Source organism: Porites lutea, chromosome 3 (assembly GCF_958299795.1).
Source record: "Porites lutea chromosome 3, jaPorLute2.1, whole genome shotgun sequence".
Lineage (NCBI taxonomy): Eukaryota > Metazoa > Cnidaria > Anthozoa > Scleractinia > Poritidae > Porites > Porites lutea.
In genome coordinates, this window is record NC_133203.1 from 48,398,752 (window position 1) to 48,426,487 (window position 27,736).

Below are 27,736 nucleotides of genomic sequence, written 5' to 3' on the forward strand. Positions count from 1 at the left end.
GTTTTGTTGTTCTCGATATACTCTTCAATAAACTTTCTTCTCATTCATAGAAGTAGTTAACTTACGTTTGTCATTTCAATCTTAACTCCATGTCACTACGAATTCAAGCTCAGAATTATAACTATGTATTAAAATCCACTCACTGATTTACCCTTTGTTCAATCTAAACATTCTAAGTTGGTGTGAAAGCTTTCACCTGTCCTGACAAAAACATAATTCCGCGTCTTATATGAAAAAATAAATAGAGCATATAATAGTTTCATACACATTACAAAGCCAAATTCGAAAAATATTTTATCTTATGTGCGTTAATTTTATGTGAATTGAGTAAACAATAACTTTGATAAGTATTCATTTTCTTTCAGCAATTCGACACATGTAGAGCCGTTCGTATCAGAGGCGATTCTGTGCTCTAAAACCCTGATATACTTATAATTATCATTTTCTGCAATAAACATATAATTACTATTTTCTTTTCTTTTCACTTCTTCAGTTAAAGGCATGAAAATCACTTGTCCTATGTGTTCGGTTTCTCTGGAACAGTTGTCATCTCTTCTGCTTCTTCCCGCAAAGCGTCCGCTTTCTCTTCTAAGAGCATCTAAAAACAAAATAAATACCATTTTACTGCCATTTCCCGGCTCTAAACTTTCTCTTATTAGCGAGGTCAGTCACCTCTAGCTTTTGAAATCTGGCAACTTAAAGATTATTTTCACATTATCACTTTCTTCCTGCCCTTTCGCTGTTGTTTTTGTTTTGTCGTCAAACGGACAACTAGCCTGCGTAACAGGCGCCGGTTTTGTTAAATTTGTCAGGGTGAAGGACGAAATTTTGCGTATAAAAAAGGTAACCAAAAAACATTAACCGGCGCTGGCCACGCAGGCTAACGGACAACTGGCTCACACTTGTTTGAGTGAAAAATCAAGCAAACTTAAGTTAACCTTAGCCTCATATAGATTCTCCTGAAATTATGCCAAAAAATCCTGCAACATGTCTCTTTGTATTTGTTTTTTCTTCTTTCTCTCTTGTAATTAGCTCCGTAAGCATGTCCCGCTTTAGATTAGCCATTGCTATTTGCGGGTGTGCAAAACTTGTAAATTTTTCTGAAAAGCAATACAGAAAGTGTGCGTAGGTGTGTACGCTCAACACCCCAACCCCACGAACAGCAACAAGAGATCCATCCAGTTTAATCAGTTTTACCGGTTTTACCTTAGCAGCTGACACGATCTGATTGGCTTGTCGTCTTGACATGTGCTCAATATCAGTCATAAGGGAATTAACATCGGCCCAGGCCAGACTGGTAAGGCTTTTATAGCCTGCTTTGAATAACTGGCGTGCACGAGCCTGCAGAGAACAAAGAAATATAATCATCACCACTGACCAATCAGGTAGTGGTACACCACAGAAAGTACAATTGACGTAAAATGCAACAATAACACAAGACTAACTACGACAGAACGACTGGACAACTGAAAATTTGGCTAACTATAAACGACAGTTTATCTGTGACAATAGACGGATCGAAACGCACCAATGACATTACGAGCCTTCATAGCTAATAACATCAATACTAAACTGACAGACGACCAATAACGTCGCGACTTAATTAACCAATCAGGTCAATAACCAGAGTTTAATACCATCAACTGACGTGATACAACTCACTTTGACTCTGAAGATGACTACCGCACAGGTTGTCAAAACATCAGTCACTGTCAGCAACAACAGTCCTATTAAGGACTACGTTCACCCGGATGATCATACTCAACCTACTTATGAAATGACTCCTGGGTTCAAATCTTTTACAATAACACAAGATGTAACAACTTTTGGTGCAAAATGTAACATTAACTCGAAATGTAACAACTTTTGACCCACAACGTAACAACGTTTTAACGCGAAATGAAACTAGTTTGACGAAAAATGAAAATAGCTTTTTAAAAACCGAAATGTAATAATGCAAAATGTAACAGCCTTGAAAAAACTGAGAGACTTGGATATAAGCCCTTTAAATTGTCTGGTGGTAGCAAAAGCAGGTTTTATGTTACGTTATACGTCAAAAGACATGAACACAAGTACTCTTCAATGCAAAAAAGTACTAAACAGTCAAAATCAGCATCGAGTTCTTCTAAGGTCAGGGCAACTAAGAACTAATTCAGGACACTTGATTGCAGATTTCACCACTGTTGGACAAACTTGACCCGTCACGACCCCTGTTGGTTGAACCTAAAGAAGCAGATGCATTTCTATACGGCTTTACTAGTCCCCTTACCCACCCCCCTTGTCCCCCTCCCAGAAAAAAAAAACCGTTCACGGAAAGGGCCTTTATTCGGAAGCGAAAGAAATAAATCTCTATTGACCTGCTTCACACCAGGGACCTCCATAAGAGGAACAAGCTCCAAGGTAGCAGTGTAGGATAACTTCTTAACCATGGCCTCAAGTAGTAAATTCACTCCCCAAAACTCCTGCAGCTCCTGTAGAGTGACATCACAAGGTCATAAACCATACAGTTCCTGTTGTCATTAATCATTGTAGAACAGTTTTCAAAAACGGTTGAACCTCATTAATATGGAAACCAAACGGACAGACCCAGCTGTTCGAATTACGGATTTGTCCGAATCATACAGATAAGGAATGTACGAAGTCTTGTATCTTTGGAGACAAAAGGACTGTCCGTGAATGAGTATTTCGTTTAGTTTTGTATACTAATGCAGTTTGTGATTAGCTTAAAATCTCCCGCCACTTTCTCAGCCAATCAGAATTGAAAACAAATCCAAACATTACTTAGTCGCCCGCGTTTTCCCGCGCTTAACACGGATCATGTGTTTTACTTTGAGTTCTGATTGGCTGTTTGAATCTCCTATACCTCTGACCGCCGGGGCAGTGTGATAACCTGTTATGGCTTTAGGAAACTCAATTAAAACTCGCATTCGTGGAATTTTCAGCCCGTCGGTAACTGTAAAAACAAAGTCTCCCACTAAAGAGCTGGAAATATAACGTTCTATTCGCATTTTCCACTAACCAAACTTTCACCACTTTCTGTTTGCAAAATCAAAGATATACCATTTCTTAATCTTTGGAAAACGATAATTCCGCATAAAGAGTCCAGTAGATGTAGAGTTCGCATCGGCCTTAATGTTTTGTTAAACATACAGGATCATTTAGCATGCGAAGTTGCCATTTTAGTTCGTTTACTGAAAGGTGAAGTAGGAGGAATTGGGCTCAAACTATCGAAATTCAAGACACCGAATTTGTGAGGCTGGACTTGAATTATTTCTTTTTTCGCAAGTTTGCAAGACGAGGCCATTATTTAGTCAGTTTACTGAAGTACCGGTGTTTGTGGTTTATTCTCGTAATGGGCGATTAATCCTACTAATACTGGTTAGACGTACCTGAGTGAAATGTACCATACATGAAGCAAATGATGAGGCTGAAGTTAAAAGATTCTGCACAAATCCTCGTGTCACGTTAAACAAACTAGCAACGTCCCAGATGGTGTTCTCTTTCATCAGTTTGTACAGGATGAGAGTTAAGTAGAACCTCTTGACGGAAGCTTCTTCACTGTCGTCCTACAAAGAGCGGCAAGACAGGATTTTAGCGATGACCTCACGATAACTGGTTTCTTTACTTAAGTGCCCCCAAGGCAGTTATTTTGTTCCCTTGGTAACCCCCTGCCAGCTACCCATCTCCCTAAATGACAAGAGAAAATACTAAAACACAAAGCATGACAAAGTTAAAAGATTGTATGACAAAGACCAACATAAGATTCAAGCGCCTTGATAAACTCTCTTTTGACTTGTCACAAAATCCTTTTCCATCGATTGCTTGACACGCCCAAAAAACGTCTGTGTAGAATGCTACACGATTAGGCAAGTTAGAGGGGCTAAAGAAGAAAGCAAATTTTCGAAAAGAAAAGAGCAATACTAGTCTTGTACCTTCTTGACCCGTTGACCTGTAGCTCTTCTCGATAATAAGCTTTCTGTGGCTCCAACCAATTCAGCCACTCGCTGTTCTGAATCACCCAAAGACAACACCTGTAATGAAATCATATAAGACGTGAACGAGACAATCATGATCACAAAAGACATTACAAAGATACAAAAGTAGCCACGTGTTCGATGGACCCTATTTCTGCCTCTTTTTCCACTCAAAAAAATCCTTAGAGACCTTTACTACCGTCCTTAAAAAGGTTTTTCAACTAATATGGAACCTAATTTTAATATTTTAAAACCATCTGATTTTGTTCAGGTGTCTGTTAACATAACGGGAAGAAATAGTGACTGTTGACCGTAAAAAGCCAAAATGTTTACCGTTAACCGTAAAATTCCACCATCCCATTGAGACAAACTCGTTCACACTAAAGTCAAAGTTTTTTTTAACAAAAAAAAAACTTCCGGTGACAATTAGCCTAAATATCATCCGATTGCTTCGAGTCGTTTTCTCCTCGAGGGAGTAATAACGACTCGAAGTAATCGGTTGAAATTCAGGCTAGGCGATAATTTGTTTCCTCTTTCAAATATTGGTAGAGACAGAGGATGATGTCATTGACCTCATTGTTCAATGAGGGCGCAAGCAAATCATTGGTTGGAACATCTACATTCTGGTTTTTAAATTAAGTTTAAAGGATTCCTTTCTACGCGACGCGTAATTTTCACATTCCGGCTGATTTCTTTACGTATTTCTGTCTGATCCGTACCTGTTTAAAATAAGTCATCCATTGGGGCTCAACTGAATCCCTATTGTCCAGCGGCGTCACAAGATAAAGCAGATGCAGTTCATTGGTTAGTACCAAGTTCTCCAGTGCTCTTGTTACCTCGCGATAGATCACAGGACTGCTCTCCACATCGATGCACCCTGTAAAGGCAATGTTGCCACACACATAAGTGCAATTAACGGTGTCAAAGGAGCAGTGGTTGCTTAAATTATGTTTTTATGTCCCTGAGACTGCCCGCTAAAGTTGAAGGACCCATGTCAAGGCGAGTTCCACATTTTTTGTTGAAAACGGAGCTAAAATTATAACTCAGTCATCTCTTCTTAAATTAGGAACTCCAAAAAAAAAATGTCAAATCATTTTATCGAAAGAAAAAATGGCATGATCGCTTTTTGGTCATTTTTTTTTTACAACACAATGGTTTAACTTGCAAAAGCTGGCCCAAATTGTTCCACGGTTTGCAATCCATTTCCATCCTGGTTATTGATGGCAAAAGACACACACTTAAAGTTGAGGTACAGTAATAGAGTTATTTCAGGCTTTCCAATATGTTATTAGGATTTGATGTAAAACCGAAAGATCGTGATATAGCTGCTTAAAACAACATGAATTCAATTTTTTACGACGTTTTGAACCTTAAAAAAATGACTTAATTTACAAGGTATTTTGATCAGCACTGCTTTATAGCTTGTTTTGAAACGCATTTTTAGTCCGGTTATAAAACCCCCGGATATAAGCCACTCCCCTCCTCCCCCATACCACTTACGAAGTTGTATAATCCCAGCGCTTATCAGCGGAAGTTTAAGGTATATTTCTGTACTAGGACACGTCCGCAAGTATTTGCCGCTAAGAAACGCACCTTTAAATGTGGCCTGTCCCAGATGGGTGACTTCTATATTCCTGCTCTGTGCTGTGTTAATTATTATGACATGTCCGAGTTGTTGTAGTGACTCAAGTGATGTTTCAAGCTCTTTTTCTATCTCAACTGACTGCGCAGGTGACTGTACAAACAGCAGAGTGTTCTGCATGAACTGCTTAAGTTCATCAACCGTCGAGCAAAGCTGTTTAAGAAACGAAAGACGGAAAGCTAATATTTTTATCAACACAGATATCAAGGCTTAGGGTAGTGAGAAAGGAAATATATACAAAGAAATTTCAATTACTACAGCTCTTAAGCTCTCAGTTCCCGTAATTGATCACCTGTTCTATTACAGTTTCTTTTGGAGGTCCCTTTCAAAGGTTTAAACGTTTAATAATTAAAACTAGAAATACGTAAACCGCAGAACCTATTTCCTATCCTTCCATATTCATTAACTCGTGAATTAAGTAGGCCTGGGATGTTCGCCTTGTTTTAGAGTGTGTACGTGGAGTTATGAGGCACACGGCGCACTGACTTTCCTTGCAGACGACTTTCCGCACATTTTTCCGGCTTCGCCTATTTTCCCCACACCTGAAGAATGGGCAGCCAGCCATATTCATATAACATTTCAAATCCTTGACTGACGAGCATTAGGCCTACCTTTAATCCAACAAGAGTAAGAAGCAACACCCGTAACCCTTTGCCATTTCCATGCAGCAAGCTGCTGCGACAGCTCTCCAAAGGACCTGAGAACAGGTGACTAATCTGTAAGAAATATAAGAACATGAAAACCTCGTTCGAGGTCAGTATTGGTAGTTATACTCGTAAATGACCATCCATCATCATGAGAGGATTATTACTTCTTGTTTTCATAAACAAGATCTCCTCAGGAGGGAATGTGCTAGTCCTTGCATCGATAATGACCTCTTTTATTTTTGAAAAGTTTTGAATGAGCGTTTTTTGCATTCCGCCCAAAGTTAAAGCGTTACAGCGTGGACATGTTAACCCTTTAAGACCCTGTTTACATGGAGTGGGGGACCCCGGTCTAGTGGGGTAGGTTTCTTTTGTTTTGTGTCCCCCAGAGCGTGAAAACAAAAGAAACCAACCCCACTAGACCGGGGTCCCCCACTCCATGTAAACAGGCCTCAAGTCTCAAGGGTGACCAACATCAACTTTCTCCTAACAATATCCATATGTTGCAAAGATGAATGGTTATGAGAGTTAATAAAATGATCGCTAAAGAGAAAATGTTTTGATCTGTTATCAAACTCTCTCATCTAATTCTTTAAAGAAATGTATGGAGATTAGTATGGGGAATTTATATGTGAATATTGGGGCTTAAAGGCGCTCAAATAGCGCAACGAAGTGTAAATAAACTCGGAAGGACATTATTTTGTAAGTATACAGGTATACATGCAAAAACTAATGATATTGGCGTCATGATGTCGCCGAAACGTCTGAACTTTATTTCGTTAGTTTTTACTAGGTTTATAAACTAAAACCATCAAGATAGAGCAGAATAAGTTATCAGGTGTTTTGGATTCTCGGAGTCTACAGTGTTCAAGAGTGTAAATTGAGCAGTTTACAGTGTACGGAATAAACCTGTGAGTTCCAGAACTGGTGCATGACTACTCTTCTACAAGGATACGACACATATCCAAATCAGATCCAACCTATAAAAATAGCTGGGTTTATACACAGTAAGTTCTCGCACCACTTTCTGTAGGCTCGATTACCAGTCAAGCTAGGGAAGACCAGAAATCGAGAAAACGGGGGAAATCGAGTCTACATGACAGAAAAAAAAGAAAAAAACAGAAAAAATTATAAACACACATTTAAGGTGTTGAGTCCCTGAATAATTCCCTTGTCTTCTTCAGAACACTTCCTTTGACGAGGAAGGCGAAGGCATAGGCGAGCCTCTTGCTACCATGTAAAAAACTGCGGCTAGATCAAACAAACGCGGCTGCACGTTCACAAGAGAGAGATCCAAACAGGTTCAGTTTCTAGACTTTCAGGAAGTCCGTTTTACCACTGGGTCATCGGCCGTTTTCCCGACTTCGTCGCTCAGAAAACTCGACTTGTGGGCAAGTCTACTCGCTTTGTTTCGTTTTTAGCATTTCAATAGTATAGTTTATTTAGTGTCCCCAATTCGCCTTATCTGGTCGAAATAATTTTACGTTCAAATAAAGGTTTTATCTATCTATCTATCTATCTATCTATCAGTTTCCTGTTGTCAGTGATTGAAACGAGTCCGACCTTTGGTCGAGGTGTCAAAAGTCGGACGCGACTGAAACATAATGGGCGCTTTTCTATTACAGTTTTCATACTCTATTAGATTAGCTTATCTGTCGCTTTAGAACTTCCTTAATCTTGACCTGAAAAAGAGTGCACTATCACGCTAAAAACACCCTCAAAGTTTCATTGCACGCAGCTTATAGCGTGTAATCATGTAGTAATGCATGCTGAACTTGCAATGGCGTTCTCAAATTTTGTTTCAGTACGACTGAATTTGTAATTTTCAGTCACCTAATGTTTGGTGACCTGTGTTTAATACTCTGATTGCGGCGGAAATGCTAGTCTGCAAGCTCAGCTTAGATTCACTGTGGGTACCGATAACCGCAAGTGGACAAGCATAGCTATTTGTAAAGCCGCGTAGCACTTGTGTAAACCGGCGCCGCGGTTGTTCCGAGTGTTAACCTTTTCTAATTCACTCTTAGACGTGAGTGCCTAAAAAAAAAATTACACAAAATTTCCAAATTTCATTTAGTAAAAATGCTTAAAACCAAGAGCACCATGTGAAAGTGCTGCCCAACAGGTTTCATTTGAATGGTCACATCATAGGATTTTTTACAGTCTCAAAAGTAGGTGCCATCTTTACATGACTTCATATTAAACTGATTCATCCTACAGGCATAGATAGCTGATGAAGTGATATTTCATATAAAAATATATACATCAAAAAACAACACCATTCACTCACCCTGAGCCATTCGGGTTTTTATTAATCACCCTGGGCAACTAACTATTCTCAGGGAACGAAAGGATAAGTCGAAAGGAAACGGAAACTGTATGTTGTTGTGGATAATATGAAATGAGAAGCTTTACAACAAGATGGTAGCGCAGTCGGCACGTGCAGTACACGTGCAGCACGTGCATGCAGTACAGCGTGCAGCACGTGCAGCACGTGCAGTACAGCTCCCGCGCGTTTTTCTTATCCCTTTTTAAAAGGGATAAGAAAAACGCGCGGGAGCTGGGGGAGAGCGAGGGTCTCCTATTTTTTCCCGCCATCTCCCCCTTCCCAGATCGCTTGCATTGTTTTATTACTATCTAAGAGCCTGGCAGAGTCTACACCTAGACTTGCAGTTTAGAAGCTAAAGAAACATGTTTTACATCTCTCAACAGTCACAAAAAATTAATACAGGGTATCTAACTAATAATTATTTAAAATATACTATGATAAAATTAAAATATACAACATATGTTAAGATACTACTAATTATCGTGATAAAAATTAATAAAAAGCTTCCCTAAAGAGGTGCGTTTTCGGATGGCACTTGAAAATCCCTAGATCTGTAACAGAACGAATCTCACGCGGTAGTACATTCTAAAGTGCTGGAGCTGCGACCTGGAATGATGTCTTCTAATGTAACCCTAATTCTATAAGTTGGCGTTGCAAGCAACAAACCATCAGAGTAGGATCTTAAATTATAATTTCCTGATCTTTTAATTGACACAAGTTCTCTTAAATACGTTGGCGCGAATCAATGGATGGCCTTAAAAACAAATAGTAGAGTCTTAAAACTAATGCGTTGCCTAACCAGTAGCCAGTGCAGCTTGTACAGCAACGGCGTTATGCGACAGTAGCGTGGCGCGCGACAAAATAGTCTTGCTGCGGCATTTAAAACGCGCTGAACCTTATTCAGGTAAGAAGCTTGTAAGCCATATAAAAGACTATTACAATAATCTACGCGCGAGGTAGCAAACGCATGCACGAGGGCTTTAGTTTTGCAACACTACCATAACACTAGAAATTATTTCCCACGAGCACATTTAAGTCACACGGCATCAAGTGGAAATTGTAGCGAGTTTTAGGGTTTTCAAAACAACATTTGACCTGATTTAGTTGAAAAAGTTTGAATTTGTGTACAGGAAGCAAAAGTTCAGGCTGCCCCCAACTAACCAGACTTTAGTTCAAGTTGTCCTTTCTCAGGAACATCATTTTACTTTCGTTTGTTTGTTTTCCTGTCTGGGTCATACAACGTTCTCAAGCGACACATAAATTCATCTATCATTTTATGATTATGCATTCGTCCACTCCTAAAAACGTGAAGCCTCAACTACACACATCCACTCTATTGACAAGGCTTTTTTTTCTCCATTTTCAGAAAAACTCTCATAACAGATAGTGTTGCTGAATCGTTTCGTTCGGCCACATATGTATCCGTTTCCGTTCGAAAACGGATGTTTTTTTCAGTTTATCCACAATAGCTTTGAATCACTCTAACTACATCCTCTCCTCATCTCATAAAAACTACTAGTAGACAAAGTTGTCCAACCAGTCCCATCAAGCCGTTTTTCTAGTCTAAACCAAAACCTCCAAGGTCGTACTTGCTGACTTGTTAACTGCTCCGATTTTCGAGATCAGCAGAGAAATTACAGGGGTACACAACGACAAAATGTTTGCAAATACGTCACAAGTGTCTCAATTAGCTTTCTCTATGCTTTAGAAGCCTGTTTGTAGCTGCCCTATGAGAACTATTTCTCTGTCCGGATGTCTTAGGACAACCTTGGTCGTCCCGGGAGTTTTAGGTGGCTCTTTCGTCTCATCCAAAACTTTCAGTTACCATGTTGCCGGTCCGGTCAAAGGAGTTCGCGGACGTGGAGTAGACGTACTTTCATTGGAATATTCTAGGGCACGTTTTGTCTTAATACCGAAATTTTAAGGAGGCTTTTTACAATATTAACCACAATATCTTGATAATAAAATCTGAAAACCACAATATCCATTCGTAAATTAGAAGAAAAATTCCGCGAATATCATGGACGAATGGAATGGTAATCCAGAAATTTCTAGCCTTTCTCGAGCTTCAGAAATTTCTAGGCAATATTTGCCCCTTCGAACATTTATTTTACCATGTTTACCGAAGAAAGTCGTTAGATTCCCCTGAAATTAACCATTCTGATTGTGCTAAGTAGTCTTCTGAGTTAATTGAAGCATGCGCTTGAACATTTAACTTTATACAAGCAAAATTCACTTAAATAAGACGTGCTATTAGGCCTAAAAGAGGAGCCAGGTGGAAACAGCGAGACAGGATAATGTCACGTGTCCACTCGAAATATTGTGTTTTCGGCGGCCTTTATCATCGGATTCGGGGTGTGGGCGGATGGCCAATCTGAAGTACAAAATATTCGTTTTCGGATAAAATCTGAGAGAAACTGTTGTTTATTTAGAGAAACTATTTCCTTTGTCGTTTGGGAGGTTATGCGTTCATGCACATTCGAATAGCGTGAAAATTGAAAGAAACCTGTACTTTATCACGTGACCTGGAATCGGAACACATATGGTCGATAAACAAGTATACAAACCGTGAACGTGATAACATGAGGAAATGTTACCATACTCCAAGTAGTACTAGAAGTAATCCCTCAAAAGATAATCTTACAAAGGTCCGGTAAATGAGGAGATCAAAAGCTACACACGGTTTATCGGGAGTTGACTTGAGACCCGGGGGCGTTAACTCGAGTAGGTTCTGGGTGGGTAGATGTTGCTCAGGTCTCCAATTTTGGATCCTCGATGAAAGATACCTCGTCCTAGAAACAGGCAAATTTTCAATACCTCGTTCTACAGCACACTACACCGTTCTAAGAACCCTGCTGAATGCTGGGAAAGTTAGACCCGTTCTAGATCGTGAGTAATAAACTAACGAGCTCATTTGGCGACGCATACTCGTACAGGTATTTAGGGGAAGAACTAGCCCCCCCGAGGCTTGAACATGTTATTCTATGGAATTTCTTTTTCACGATTTCATGATTTGAAAATGATAAGCATTTCCTTTTTATTAAGCCTTTCCTTACCCCACCAAACTATTAAAAATTGACCCCGGCTTGGGTTGATGAGTGGAACAAACGAGCCCCGCAGCCAGTTGCAAATTTACGAGTTCCCAGTGCAAAACTCGCGCTTTTTGGAGCAAAATGCAGTCCATCATGGACACATGTATCTTGATAGTTGTGTTTACTTTTGTAGTCTGTGTTCTTCAAATTCTCTTTCTGTATGTGATAGAGAGAAGCAGGAACTTAACGAGGTCAAGGTTTAATGGAAACCGTCAAGGCGGCGATGAACAGTCTCGGAGGGAAGGAATACCCAGAAGAGGAAGAAGAAGAAGAAGACAGCCCGTTGAACAAGAAGAATGACATGCATTTGGTACGCTAGATTTTTTAAGACACTTGGTGAATGTTGGCTGTTTTATTGTTGTTGTTGTTGTTGTTGTTGTTGTTGTTGATACCATTGTTTGCTTGGTTCGCTTTGCTTTGTTTTGTTTGAAAATGGTTAAACAGTTTGTTTTTAAGTGAAGAGTAAGCACCATTTTACATTTCTTCCACATAACCAAACTTCAAAAATGCCGTGGTTTACTACGCGATAGGTCAGAAAGCAAGTGGCAAACTGTCATTTTAAAAAATGTGAAGAGTTTCAGTTCCTAGGAAATCTTTACATAATTTGCTAACTACATTGAGCTTAGACATTGTTATAGATCCAGTTCCCCTAGAGCTCTACAACATAAATGTGGATGCAAATAATTTCCGACCCTTTAACACAACCACAAACACCATCTAAAGAAGCTCCACATCTTTAGACCAGACAATTTGGGGTGTCGTTGCGTACGCTTGGACTTGAGACTATTTCCAAAACGTATCAGTAATCTAGAAGCATAAAAAAGTTTGCAGTATGCCTGCCGCGCCTACGTTGACCACGTAGGAGGTAGCGTTTCCGAGCGGTTAGAGCGTTGAACTTACAATCCAAGGCCCCGAGTTCAAGTCCTGCCCTGGGCTGAGTTGCTCAAAGCATGGTTAGCTTTAACCATTGGTTAAGCAGTATCAAAACCAATACGTTGTCAAGGTATTAAACGCTGGTTAACGCTAACCATGCTTCGAGCAACTGATCGCTAAGCGAATTTGTTCTAGGTAGTCCCAAGTTCAAATCCTTGGCCACGCTTGTAAATAGCCAAACAGGTTGCCTCCAGTCATGAGAAGGAATTCTTACCGGTTAAGCTTATCTTAATTATTTGTTACTGTCCTTATTTGTTAACCAAGAAGTACGGCTGAATTACCAGTTATTGCGTTACCCTATAAAATCATCATTTTAGCGACATCAATGAGCCGACGAATATAATCTGCTGATTAAACTATACAATAAATATAGTTACAAAGTAGGAACGGCCATGTTGAGGCTATTTCTAAAACTTATTTCACTGTAATTGTCTTGTTTTTGCACAGAACAAAAAGAAAGACGGAGGCGAAAAAAGCACCGGGGATGACGAAGGAGCCTTTAAGTTCTAGAAGCGTTAGGAGGATCAGCAGCGGACCAAGCTGCAACAACATCTAGAGATATTTTCATCCAGCGGAACGTGTATAAAGTGACTTTGGAAGCATCGAATGAACAATGGAAAGCTTCTTGCAGAAGAACATTATCTATACTAACCTTTTTTCTTTTCTCAGTACAACCTTTCTGAGAGGACAAGCAAGTAGTTTGCTAACATTTCCTATATACTTCGTCAAAAAATTACTGTGCGATATGTCGCAGATTGATTAGCGTCAGTAGAACTAGTCTATTTTTCTTTGAGCCCAGCTCGAAAATACCATTGTGCTCTTAAACGTCAGCAGCATCAGCCTGTCAACGATTTGCGTATTCAGCACTTTTATTTACCAACGGAGCAGCGCTGATGTTAGCTACAATATATATGCGTCACTTACCATGAGTGACTAGTCGAGATATACATGTATTTATAAAATAACTAAGATAGTACGCGCGCTCTTATTGGCCGAGAAGGTGTGTCAATTTTTCTTCGCTTAAGCTGACATTTCAAGCGAGAAAAAGCCGTATTTTGGAAAGCATCTTTTTGCAAAACAAGAACTGATTACGCGTGCAAGACTTCGTGGACAAGACTTTGTGACTGGTAAGAATTTCTCTTTTAATCAGTGTTATACAAAGAGTTTTGCTTTTTTTATCGGGAAAGTTATCTTATAAAAGCAATAGAAAACTTTTTTCCTGTGTTTGCATATCCTGATATAAACACTCGAGGGGTTGGGAGAATTCTCGACAGTTATGCAAACCCTCGACTTCGTCTAGGGTTTGCATAACTATCTCGAATTCTCCCAACCCCTCTCGTGTTTATATCAGGCTATGCAAACACGGAAAACGTTATGTCATTGACCACGCATGAGGTCAAGATAACTAAATATTGTCCGAGTTCGTTTTGCAAACAGAGAATGAGGCCCGCAATATCCAGCGATATCCAACTCGCGTGATACATGTATGTCAAATATCAAGTGAATTCTCTTGGAATCAAGTTATTAGGGACGCATACAAGTTAAGAAAGAGGAGCAAAATTTCATTTTCGTACATCTGCGTCCTCTATGAGATGTCGCATCATAGAATTTCACTTCCTCATCACGCATAGGGCGAAACAAATGAAAAACCCATATAGAGTTGTTGCTTTGCTTAATATCAAACAGTTTTCATCACACCATTTTTAACCGAAGTAAGTATTTTAATCTTCGTTCTAGTTTTTGATGCCAAAAACGATTATTAAACACAAACTAAAACAGTTTTTATTAAATCAGTTGAACCGTAGTTAGTATGTTTAATCTTAGTTATAGTGTTAAACCTTAGTTGTAGTCTCAGTTTTTAGCTGCATGTTACTCGACCTTCATTTTAGAGGAACCTTCTTAAAACCACCCTTAGGTGATTGGAGGCCCCCTCTTAAAATATTATTTACAACTATTATTATTATCGAGCCAACTACACTAGTTTTTTTTTTTACGTTCGCGTTGCTGTTGCCGTCGCAGTCGTTGCTGGTAAAGCTTCCTAATGTTTACCGACTGGACACCGGGTTAAGTTTACCTAAGTACATTGTCAGCTTTTAAAGAAGCAGTCCGCCAGCCAAAGTTCTGGCTAATTCTCAATAATATCCATATTCTATTACGTAATTAGGCTTTTTATTGTAAATAGGTATATCACGTAATTTAAGGCTTTATACTGTAAATAAGTTTTTGAATTTTCCTTTCTTTCTCTACTATTTTTTTTCTCGGCTTATTAGCAACTATATTGACTTTATTGACTTTATCTTCGACATGAAGATTTCAGTACCAAAACAATCAATATAAATACAAATGAAACAAAGTAAAATAAAATTTAAGTAAGAAAGAAAGGAACAACTATATATTACATAAAAAGAAAAAGTACTTTGCTATGTACGGCTTCTACGCTACTCGTATGGTAAGAAAGTTAAATTAGAGTTCGGATTTATAACAATTTAGAAAATTTTCAATACAAGAGGCACTAAGATTTATGATGTTTTCATCGCACATAGACATGATACATAAAAATAGTGCCTTGCAAGACATATTCGTAAAATTACTGTTTATCGAGTATAGGCTCTCCAAGAAGATAGCCCTTATATGAGAAAGTGATGAGTGAGTACATTTCAACAAATAGTGGAATTCATCACCAATTTCGGATCTATTACAAAGGGGGCAAAGCGTCTTAACTCTGCCATTTTTGCTAGAGGTCTAATCAACCTCATCAAACCCGAGATCAAATAAAGCTTCATTCATTCATTTATTCACTCACCTTGGGTTTGTCAGCATCTTTGATGATTAGAATACTTTCTCCTGACGTGTCAATCCCAGCTCGCTCCGCTCGTCCAATCATCTGTTTGTATTGACTTTGACTCAGCAACGCACTTCCAACATAAGGAGCACGGACGATAACCCTGAAAATAACAAACAGTTATGAGAATTATGGTTTTTCAGTATGTGACAACGGCACCATTCGAAGTTCATTTGGGCCAGTGCATTTTCTGATTTCACCTATGGTGTTCAAAGCTACAAACAAAAAGCACAGCAGAGTAAACAGAATGACAAAAAAGTACTGTGCAATATCTTTCGATTGAATGGTCACAATTAAGGCTTTCTAATTTATAGAATTAGTACCACCAGCGACCTTGTACAGCATAGTAGAAGTACCACAGGAAATACTGCTCAGTAACTTTCATTTAAGTGGTCACACTTCAAGACTTCATCCACAGACTCAAAAGTTAAAACAACCTTGTACAGAAGCCTTTCATTTGAATGGTCATCCTTAAGGATTTCACTCCCCAAACAGAAGTTACAATCGACACCTTGTACAGCATAAAAATCAGTACCACAGGGAAATATTTATTTTATTAGCAGGTTTCATCCCAATGGTCAAGCTTTAGGATTGTAACAATACCCTCCGACCAGAGTCTCCTTCGATCTTCTGTTCGACCCATCTAGGAAAGATCGAAGCGACTCTGCTAGCAGGGTATTGTAACCACGGACCGACACAAAAACTTGATCAAAACTTCAAAATCAAACCTCTTCGCTGGTAAATTAACCCCAGCTGCCAGCGTAGAAGTACACGTGAGAAGAGACAGCACACCCTGACTGTAACCGTCTTCAATGAGTTTACGTTCATCCATGGTCAGTCCACTGTGATGGTATGCTACACCAAATGGAATAGTCTGTTTTAAAACAGGACAAAGGCCGCTCGCTTCATTGTAAAGAGCTTTCATTAGGTCATGTCTCTCTTTCGCTTTTACTTGGCACATTTCCCTGAAAATGTAGAAACATGCAGCTACAAAGTTCGATGACGTCGGAAATAATTATTTATCTATTATTTGACTAGGAGACTAGTCCCGCCGTGACAGCTAGCTGTATTTGTTCACGGTAGTTCCTGAGCCATCCTCCGGTCAGCTGGAATTCTTAACCCTGTTATTTTTTAATAAGAGTATTTGTTTCACGCATTTGCTCGACCCCACTAGCATTAGTGCTATATTTTTCCTACAGGGCGGAGTTGTTCAAAGCTGCATGGGTTAAGATAACACAGGGTTAGTGCAAGATTTGAATTCAGATTTGAAAGCTTAAAAAGTATTTTAGCTTTAATTGTTTTTGTCTACAAGTTGATGACTGGAAGCTCTAAAAATAACAGAGGTCTAAAATTATTCGAGAAAATGATTTTGAAGGCAAGAAAAAGAAAGCCGGGTTAAGCTCTAATCGGCCTTCGAACAACTGGGCCCTCATGGTAAAGAATGGAATTATCATTATTACTACAAAAAGTAAAACACAAGACTATTTCACAAGTTTTCTTGCTCATTATGTCGTTTGCCTTCTTTCTTTCTTTTTTTATTCATCTCCCATGCCCCCCGCTTGCCCCTGATCCTAACAGTATACAAGGAGCGTACTGTCATAGGGAAACATCTGTTCATTTACCGTTTCTGTCCAAGTTTCTACTTTGAATAACCCATGCATTCACAAGCAGATCTAGTGGTCCACAGATTGTCTTAAACAGCGGTCTAAGTTAAACTTCGTTTAAATAAGCGACCCTAAAAGGTTAAAACAAGGACAACATTGACTATTTCACAGTCCCTTATTTTTCCCTAAGATCGTCGAGATCCAGCGCTATCAGTTCCGGGGGGACATTTTGAATGAGTGTCAAATCTACTTTCGTTGACGATTTGAGAGGAAGCGAGAAAAATATTTTTTCTTTCCCTCCCCCCCGCCACCCCCGACCAACGCTATAAGCCCTTCAAAAAAATACTTTGATTTAGTGGAGAGAGGGGTTCTTTAAAGTCTAGCCTGTTCCAGGCGTTCAGATTTTAGGGACGACGCAAAGAGATCGGACAGATGTGAGAGGAAAAACAGCGAAGGGGTTGAGTTGCTGGTTGCGAGCAAAGGAACCTCCTCTCTCCCCCTCTCCCCTTTTCTTCTCCTTATTTTTCCCTGCTCTCTGATTGACTTCGCGCTGCAACTCTACTACTTAGACGCCTGGAACAGGCTATTAGAAGTCCAGCTTCAGAGGAATTCTCTACGTCCGACGGGATGGGATGCAAAAATGGATTAGAAAGGAGTATACAAAAATACCTGTATATGCAGAGTTGGATACGGATATTTTCAGGCTTACAAAGTTAGCCCTGTCAAATGCTTTCTCCACAATTTTATACCTATCTAACATCCCTTAAGAATTGACCTTTATTGAATTGAATCTCTTAAGGCTGCAAAATTATATCCATTTTACCTAGGCATAAATTTTACCAGCTGTAAGGCCACACTTTGGCAGTTCTTCTTAGTAGAACAAAACACCAGACATGAATGCCGAGGAATAACTTCCAACACAAGGGTTAGTAACTGATCAGGATCACGAAGTAATAGCTCCTTGTTTTGGCCCTGTAGAACAAGCAATGTCTCAGAAATTAGCCTGCCGAAAAAGCTCTTCATTTGTGTTTACAAGCAGTAGAGGCAAGGCCGGGTCTTATCAAAAGCAAAAATCCAGTTTGCTGGTCACTGCTATCGGGCGGATAAAGAGATTCATCTCTCATCCTCTGGCATCCAGTAGGTAGTGAAACTAGTGAAACAACTAAGAAGGGCCATTTTCAACAGATATTATGTAGGTTTTCTAAAGATGTTTATGAATTTTCATTTAAGACCACTATGAAAGTGAAGAAAAGTGACGATTTTATAATTATATTATATTCTTAGAATTACAGTACCCATCTGAATTTTTACTTAAAATTCACTGATTGGAATTGTGCACGTGTACTTTCACATGTATTTTATGAATCTATTATTTTGTTTTCGCTGTAAATAATTAGTTAACATTTGTCCGCATTAGCCTATGGCTGTGTTAATCCTTATCCAAAGTATGTTTGTATGTATGTTATGTAGATCTCTACGAATGTCCCGACTGCACTCCGGAGGCCAAAGGATGATGATAATGATGATGAAATTTGCAAAAATAAATCCTCAGAGACCAAAAAAATATTCTTACACAACTGCAAAATAAGTTTTTGCAGAATACAAAAAATTCCGATCCTCAAAATTGAATTTCTGCAAAAAATTTAGTTCAACATGGCACGCTGAAAGCAAAAACAGGACAAATAAAAACTTATTATAGCCTCTTATTAATTCTCTACTTGCAAATGCCATATTTGTTTACCTGTTTATTACTAATTCTTCTAAATGGTTTGCCATTATCTTCTTCATCTTCCGAAGCTTTTGGAACTTTATAAATATCACACCCCACCTTCACAAACTCTTTCAACTCCACCTGAATGAAAGTGGTAAAAACCAAACATTAAAATACAAATAAATGCTTTAACAAAGCTGCGAATATATAGAGGTGTTATCATGACAACTGGACCGGATAATTTCCTGGTGAAAAATTAATGAAACATTGAAGGATGTAAACTAAAGGAAAATAAATGCTAAAATGCTTGTGGACTACCAAAATTGTTACCAGGAAGGTTTTTCATCAAAGTTTTAAGGGGGCAGGTTCCACGCCAAGGTCCAACCCCTTACCCATCTATATACCATTTTTGACAGAAAAAGTAGCCCCTTTCTTATTCTTTCTATTGATAAATTGTACCCATTCACATACTGTACCTAGCTAAGAACACAGTGCATTCCTTTTAACTGTTGTTAATGAACTGTCTTTAATATGAATAAATCACAAAAACAGAACATTTTCTCAAGTGGGAAATTTAGTCAAGTGGTCATTTTTTTTAAATAATTATAGGAAGAGAATAATAAATTAATACGAAAGTTGTCTTTCTTTACAATTTTATTCTTCTGTAATGTTTACCCTTAAGTCATAAGTCATCACCCTTAAGTCTCTTGTGTTTCTCCTGTACTTTCTACTCAGGGCGCTTTCCAAAAGTCAGAACTGGCCGGCCAGACCATGGCTGCACCACTCATTTTGAAAATGAAAGAGGCTTTTTCAAAGAGTTTTTGATGAAAAACGATTTTGTTCGTGCATACTATTTAGCATTTGACTGATCTGACTGGATGGCTTTCATTAAAACTAAAATTCTCATTATGAAGGGAATGTCCTGGCCGGTCAGTTCTGACAAATGGAAAGCTCCCTCAGTCTTTGGACAGTTCAAAAAATGTCATAACTAAAATAATGTCATACCGGCCTGAAATCATTTGAATACACCTCAGCCTTTAAAAACTCCTTCAAGTCTGCAATGTTACTCAGAGTTGCACTCATACCAATAATCTGAGTAGTGGCTATAAAATGAAGAAATAAATAAAAACAAGACTTTTATGGCTGTGTAGATTTAACAATTATTCGCCGAAGGCGAAGTTAATATTGTTGAATAATTAATTGGATTATTGAACAATATTAACTGAGCCTGAGGTGAATAGCTACAGTAAACCACTTCACCATAAATCATGCTGTTTGAACACCATGAAGTCTTTTCTTGCCTTCAAAGTCATCAGCACTTGGATATTCGTGTATTTTCAAAAAGGCTTCACTATGAAACTTTGGCAAAACACCCAGTTCACGACAGCGATTTTGTTCTGCTTTATATTCACTGCCTAGCGCGGTGAATATAACGTCACAGTCCGAGATAGCTAACCAATCAGATTGCTTGAATTACCAAGATCACTGAGTGTGTATATACTAGAACATTACATACAGTGGAACCTCAAAATAACGAACCTCCATGTAACAAAGTCCTCAGTATAATGAACAATTTTCTTTACCCAAGTAATAGTAAAATGTATGAAAAAGAACCTGAATAATTATAATGAAACTTCAATATAGCAAACAAATTTTGCCGCGCCCATGGCCCTTCCTTAAATCGAGGTTCTACTGTACCATATTTTATATTTTTATATTCTGAACTCAAACTGCTTTGAGGCAGAAAAGTCTGTACTTACAAGAAGCAAAAAGGACCTTGGCTAAACACATCTCTAACATAGCTCCTCTTCCTGCTTCACCTAACATGTACAGCTAAATTGGTGCAGTACAAGAGATGTTAAAAGGATTTTAGACCACAAAAAAACTTAAGTAACCAATTTTGACAGAGAAACAAAAATGGTTCACAGCGTGCAAAGAAAGTCATGTCCGATAGCCCGGGGCTAGTGGATTTTGCTATCAAGCTAATGATTTTTGTTCTTAACTTGCCCGACGGGCAAGTGCTGTTTTTTGGGGAAATTCAAATTACAGAAGGATTGTAATCCATCCTGCTAATCAATGGGGCTAGTTGAAATGACTTGTGGGCTAGTACATGCTAGCTACAGCTTGCCCGAATGGCAGGTTGTAAAACTGACTTTCTTTGCACCTGGGACAACAGCATTGTTGATACATTTTTCCCAATATCCCTTACCAAGCAAAATTGCATTACTCATAAAAGAAATAAAGTTGATGGATTTTTCCTATGGGGATGGGGAGTGGGGGAGGGCAGGGTTCCAATCTTCTGCACTCAGGGTGATGAAGGTGTGTTACATGTAATAGTTTCTCGCTTTCTTCAAAGTTACAAATTTGAACAATCTTGTTATGAGATGGTTGAAAGGCAAAGTGCATGCTAAGCAAGTTTTATTTTCATGCTTTCAAATAAATGTTATTGTGAAAATTTCAGCTGAACAGTAGTTAAGCACGGCTTATAAACAAAAATCCCTGCTCTAATGAGTCCTGGTTTTGTTTGAAGGGTGTGCACCCCCAGAGCCGACCCACTGGATATGCTACTAGTTGTTATCATTAACAACAGCCAGAATTATCTTATTTGTCCCTACAGCCAGCAGGCTGCAGATTCCTAACCTTCTACACAGAAGTTCTTTTGGCCACTCACAGGGGAGGTCATGCGCTACAAGCTATTATCTGCGTAAGACACTAAGGGTCTCCACACCCTTTGTAGACAAAGTCTTTTGGCTTGTCAAGCAAGAAGATCGCATTATAAATAATCAAGTGGGGCTGAGGAGTTGAACTTTTAGGCACTGCCAAAAAAATTCAAATCAAGCTACTGGCCAGAGTGAGGGTTTAAAATCAAAGAAACCCTTTTAAATGTAGTGCCCTTAAATGTGGAGAGCATCTAAGTATCCCAAAATCTGTAAAGTAGGCTATGAATTTCTGGCATACATTTTGTGCAAAACAATACAATAGCCACTTTGAAAAACCACTTTGTTTACTCACTTAAGATTGCACACTGAAGGTCAAAGAAAGCTTAAAACTAGTGATAGTTGTAGCATTGTAGCGTTCCCTCAAGTCCAGTTGAGCATAAACTTATTTGCTGAATGTTGTCATAAGGAGCCTCAGAGGAACTGGTGCAGGTTAGGTCACCGTGATATATTTCCATCAGGTTTCATGATTCATAATTATTACTGTGGGTAAATTATATGCTAGCCTTGTTAATTACCTCATCTACAACTAGCAGACCTAATGTTGAAATTCGGCTTTCTCCAATAAGGCTGTTCACCAAAGCATTTGCCTGGTAAAAGAAAAAAAGTGCATTGTATTTCAAGTAATGTTATCCATAGTATCCTTCGCAAGTGATTTTAGGGTCATCACACAACGCTCCGCAGGAAGGAGGGTTGCGTGACAACACTTAAAATGACTGCAAAGGAGACTATATTTTCCATTGATAAATTTTTTAATGGGCTGATGGCAACCACAGACTTTGACGAACATGCTGAAAGAAAGCCCCTTAGAGAGGTACTTCTCAGGGCTTGGATTTGGACTGTCTTTTATTAAAACCCATTTGCCCCTCAACTGCCCGTAACTGCCCTTGCAGATCCAGCTCCCTTCTACCGCTTGTGACGTCATCAGTTTTAAATGCCAAGGACAACTTTACCCGCTGCCTTGGGTAGGGTGAAGAGATCTTTCAAACCATACTAGAATGAGCATGAGACAGTCAAGGAGACCGGAGAAAAAGGAAAAAAAGAGACATGTCACATTGACCTAAAAATTTTCCAAGAAAATCTTGTTACACTACCCACTTACTTTCCTTTCATCTAATCCTAAGATCATAAAGCTCTCCCAAAAACTTCTCCCAACCAAAATGAAGCCTACTAAATGCCCAGCAAAAGAAAAAAAAAAGGAGGCAATGAAAGCGAAAGAAAAGGGGAGGAAAGAAAGCAAAAAGAAAAAGTCAAGACTGCTGTCTCACTTTTAAACCCAAAAACTCGAAATTTTGATTTCTGCACATGTCCGAACTTCGCAAGCTGATATTTAGAATGTGGATCAGAAAGCCGTGAAATGTATGACCTGCCAATAGCTTTGTGGTAAGTTTTGGCTCTTTATAGCTAGGCAATGACTAGAAAACGGCTTGACTAGCTTCAAAACGCATTTTTCCGCAAAATTCCCATGGACAAATGAACCTGAGACCTGAACTACTGTTCTTAAGATACTAACCCAAAAAATTCAGACCTGTCCACAGGACTTACTTTATATACTAGGTAAAGCTTTCAAAACATACTAAAATGCCTTTCAAACTTCTAAAACCACAATTTATAGGCCGTATACTTCTGAATTTAAGTTCATATCTAAATATCAATAATTATCTTTTTATTTGAAGAACTTTGAAATATACTCTAACTTGAAGCAGGTGAAACAGAACTCATGAATTTTGAAATAAGTGTGTTGTACCATTCACGATAGCCAAATAAGGTCAGAAATGTCTTGCAGCAGCACCCAAACTAAAACATGAACCCTTAAACAGCTGCATCACTGTACTCAGTTATTTTAAGGCCCTGCGTATTGGTCCTGCCCCGGGAATCGAACCCGTGACTTCCCGCTCTGCTGTCAGGCGCTCTACCGACTGAGCTAATCCTGCCGAGAAGTGACGGAAATAACTGTGTCGTCCCCAGGCTCCACTCTCCTGCAGTAGACAAAGAAAGTAGGGTGTCATGGGAAGATGAAAAACAATGCATGCAATGATACCCATGATACCATGCACGACAGGTAAAAGCAAGGAGTGGGGCCTGGGAGAGAGGCAGGTCCAAGGAAAAAAGAGAGTGTCTGGAGGCGAAGCGGCAAAGAGAAGGTCCAGAGTCCTACTCTGCCTGTAAATGAAATTACGCGCATCGCGTAATTTTTGGGAGTATATTTTGTCTTGAACACTTAAAATTTCTGCGTCGAAATTTCTCTCCCTGAAAAAAACTATTTCAGCTGTTTGGTAAAGATTCACAGGAGAGTCGACGGCTTAAATAAACTTGCCTCTTTGGCATGTCTAATGATTTTTCGTTTTCTTTGATTTCAGAGAAATCACACATGACACATTACAAGAAGACCTCAACACGACTGTAAGTAATCGCAAGGGAAAAACATTACTGGAAAAAGTTCAATAGTTGACCATCTTTTTATCGAGCGTTAAGTTCTTGCTACTCTGTCTCTCAAATCTCAGCTCTCCGTTAAAAATTCTCTTTTTTCAGCTCAATTCGTATAACAGCTACCCACTCAGCAGCGTCCGTATTTTTCTGTGATGCCAAAGTATTGTAAAACTCTGTTCGGTATCAGTTTGTGTACATACTACATAGCTAAAATACTGCCTTGAACAGCGGAAAAGCCCACTGCTTTAACATACAGCAAAGCAGCTCAGTTTCATTTAAACAGGTACACTTCAGGATTTCATTCACAGACTCAAAAGTTAGAACCTCGTTGAACAGCATAATAAACAGCACCCCAGAACCCAGAAAACTAGTGTTCAATAGTTTTCCTTTGAATGGTCACCCGTGAGGGTTCCTTCGCAGACTTAAAAGACTCTACAGCATAACGAAAAGATACCTTCCCAAACTCAGAGGTTGGTAGCACAAAAACGAATTGTAACGATAAGGGCCCAGTAGCGGGTATCAAGTCATAAAGCAAAGCAACTCCTAAAAAATATAATTTGTATGCTTGTGTTTAGACCTTCTGTGGTAGACGCGTAGAGATCGAAAGCACGCCACTTGAAATAACCAGAGCATTCATGAACATGACAGTAAGCGACGAGGATAAAAAGGCGCTTGTTGTAACGGTAGGTACCTCAGTATTGAAGGTTTGGTCTTCGATCTCTCATCATAAAGTGAAATTGGTGTTCCCGCGCGCGAGCACTGGGCGTAAAGAGAAGTAAGACTCACACGAGTGAATGCTGTGGTTTGGTGCATGCGGATCGCGTAAATAAAACAAATGCCCCGGCTTTTCTTTGTGTTGGGAGCTGTTTACATGAAGGGCGGTATATAGATCCTAGAACGAGGAACAACTTTTCGTTGGGTTTACATGCAGAAATTTCGTTCCGTACCAAGCGAGTGAAGATTACCCACTGAACCACCGAACGAGCCGCCGCCATCTTTGTGCGGTTTGTCCCTAATACTAGGATCTTCCTAGTGAAAGCAGTTTACATAGTACTAGGATCTTCCAACCTCTCAGCTAGGAAGATCCTAGCGTTAGGGGCAAGTAAAACCTTTTTGCATGTAAACTGAATACAGAAAACATATGGCGCTAGGATGATCCGCCCTCTAGGATCTTCCTCCCTCCTTACAGCCCCTTAGAATATTTTGAAGTTGGAGGTTTTAAAGGCAGTGGCTTTTTTTTTTCTCTGTTGCAGTAATTGAAAGCTGAGTCATTTCACCGATAGAGATTACTTGCATGTAAAGGAAATTGCGAGGCAAGCATGTATTCCATACTTGTACATATTCATACGACAAATGTATATTGTAGATAGTAGTTTTCAGAGTCGTATGATTGTGGAATGCCGAGATTTTAGTGATCTGTTTGCAAGCCGTGTGTACGTATCGATCCATTTTACCACATTCTCCATTAGCTAATCTGCACGGGAAATTTTGGTGTAAGCCTCACATAAACAAGTTTTGTATTGTTGTGTATATTGTACAAATTAAAACCAAACAGTAAACTACGTATTGTTTGAATTGTTCATTTGTTTTTTCTTTGAAGCATAAGTACGTGGCCTCACGCGGTCTTTTAATTAACATAACTTGTAAATTCACAAAGCATAATCTATCAATCTTAGTTCTCTGTCTTTTTCAAAGGAGACCTCCCTAAAGCGGACACTCAAGAGTTAGTCGCTGTTGTTTTTCACAGCCATTTTCTTTGACCCTCTTTTAGAAAGACACCTATTCTTGTGGCCTGTGTTCCTTCAGGTGTTCCTAGCGGAGTGCACTCTACGAAATTTCAGCTCCAAATTGAGAACCTTGTTCCATAGTTCGGAGCTTGAACCTTAATAGAAGAGGAAACTTTTCAATTAACACGCGAGACCTCGGTTGTTCAACGGTTCGGATGGCGCTACCCACCACTATCCAATGGAAAAGTGAAGTCGAGCTTAGCTCCACTAACGGCCACTTTTCTGGCGGACAGTCCCTACATTGACTCTTGCTTAAACCTCTCTACAACGCCCACCTCTCACAATGGCCAAGGTGACTGTTGTAGAGAGGTTCAGCTGTATTACGAAAACCCTAATTTATCCTGCAGTCAGATAGCGCTATCCACCTTTATTTTCAGAAAACTTCTGCAGTCCACTCCAGTGAGCAAACACAGTTACAAGATAGAGACGTTAAGCTTCACGTTACGTCAAGCGGCAAACGCGAATTTGTACCACGTGATCAAGTTTCTCATTTACTTGTCGTTTACTGTTCATTATTTCTACACAAAAGTCAGTAGTTTCACGCAATTTTTTATCCGTAAAAATTGTTTTGAACAGTTTTTACTGGTCATTTTGAGATTTTCAACTTGAATCTGACGTTTACCGTTTGCCGTATACGTGAAGCTTAAACTCTCTTTTGTTCACAGGATTGCGGGAACGGCCTACTGGTAATATCTTTTTGAAGTAGCTTGAAGTACTGTTAGCTTTGTGCGTACACATGTCGATCTGTCAGGGCCGAGCTCCGAAAGATGTGAGCCGAATCGCAAATATTGACACCCTATATTTTGCTTTGATTCTCTTTTGTAAATGAATATTAAACAGGACACGTTCCTGCACCAATCTCCTTGATATGATGAAGTTGATTTTGTGAAAAACTGGGTGCAAAGCTAAGTAAAAAATCGATTTTTTCCTTCTTCCTTTTCTTTCGTATTATTCCTAAAAAACCCTACAATTATCCAGTCTCAATTTCCACTTTCTTTTTTCAACAGAAACCCCGTACGAGTTTTTGCTCTCTCTCAATTTGTTTTTTTTGCTTTCTTTTCATTTGCAACCCGTAAAATAGCGGTGGCCATAACAACGGATCCTATCTGACGGAACTTGCTTTTCAGATTTGTAGCAAGCATCCCGTCCCGGGGGTGTTGCTGTCTTACTGAACCTATCTTTGGGGTAATTAGCTGGGGTTTAGCGGGACTGTCAGCTAATACAGGAAGTTGTAGCCGGTCCCTCGTCTTTTCCTCTTCCTCACTGGCCTGTCGTGAAATTCGCTTTTTTTCTTGATTTAACTTGTTTTCATACGGTTGTCCTGTAAAGGAGATTTTGTTTGGACTTGCGCCACGAGTATCATGATCTTTATGTTGACTTTTAAGAGTAAGTCCTTGCACGAAATTTGCTTTTTGACCGTTTGCGCTCAATGTAGGCTTGGATCCTTTACGACTTTGAAGTGAAGTATCTTCTCTTCCCCGTGGCTTTAGAGATTGCTTACACTCTGCTACAGCGCGCACGCCTTCCAGGAATGAAGGAATAGTATGTCTCCTTAATGAGCTTATCGGTCTTGGATTAGCTTCTTTTCCCTGTCCGTCAATTAAGCAAGGTAGACTCAAGCGCTTGTGTGTTGATTTAGGAATTGTATTAAACCTATCAAGGCTCTCCAACAAACTTGTTCTAGCCAAGGAAATCCGTCGTAGTTCTCTGTCAATATAGAGCTTTTCTCTCGAGAAAGACTCCAATTTCTGTTTCAGAAATTTATCCTCTATGCTGTTTTGCGTTTGTACCCTCTTATGTTTTTCCGCTAAAATCCGATGCGGATATCTCGACATTTTTTCCTTTTAGAACGGTGCTGTTATTATTGCTCGTCCAACTGAGAAATCCTGCGCCAAGCTCAAGATTTCGGACGATTAGACTAATTTGTCGGCATAAGCTTATCACACAAATTATAGAAGTGCACTCTACGACTATTGTCTTCATTGCGCTCAGATATAAACAGGTGCCCGGTTTTAATTAATTAAAGTAATTAGT

At 39.3% G+C, this 27,736-nt stretch overlaps 1 protein-coding gene across 1 annotated transcript; it reads right to left on the reverse strand.

Moving 5' to 3' along the window:
- Positions 1-517: 517 nt before the first annotated feature.
- LOC140932419 (helicase POLQ-like) lies at positions 518-27,537 on the reverse strand. The gene is made up of 16 exons (XM_073382032.1): positions 26,872-27,537; positions 22,004-22,075; positions 20,529-20,601; positions 19,774-19,871; positions 18,799-18,909; positions 17,881-18,029; positions 16,182-16,418; positions 15,415-15,556; positions 6,228-6,332; positions 5,568-5,769; positions 4,694-4,851; positions 3,933-4,031; positions 3,390-3,566; positions 2,358-2,471; positions 1,207-1,341; positions 518-598 (listed from the first exon to the last, which is right to left on the reverse strand). Exons 1-16 carry the CDS (start codon positions 27,535-27,537, stop codon positions 518-520), a joined length of 2,619 nt encoding a protein of 872 aa, XP_073238133.1.
- Between the last annotated feature and the right edge of the window lie 199 nt (positions 27,538-27,736).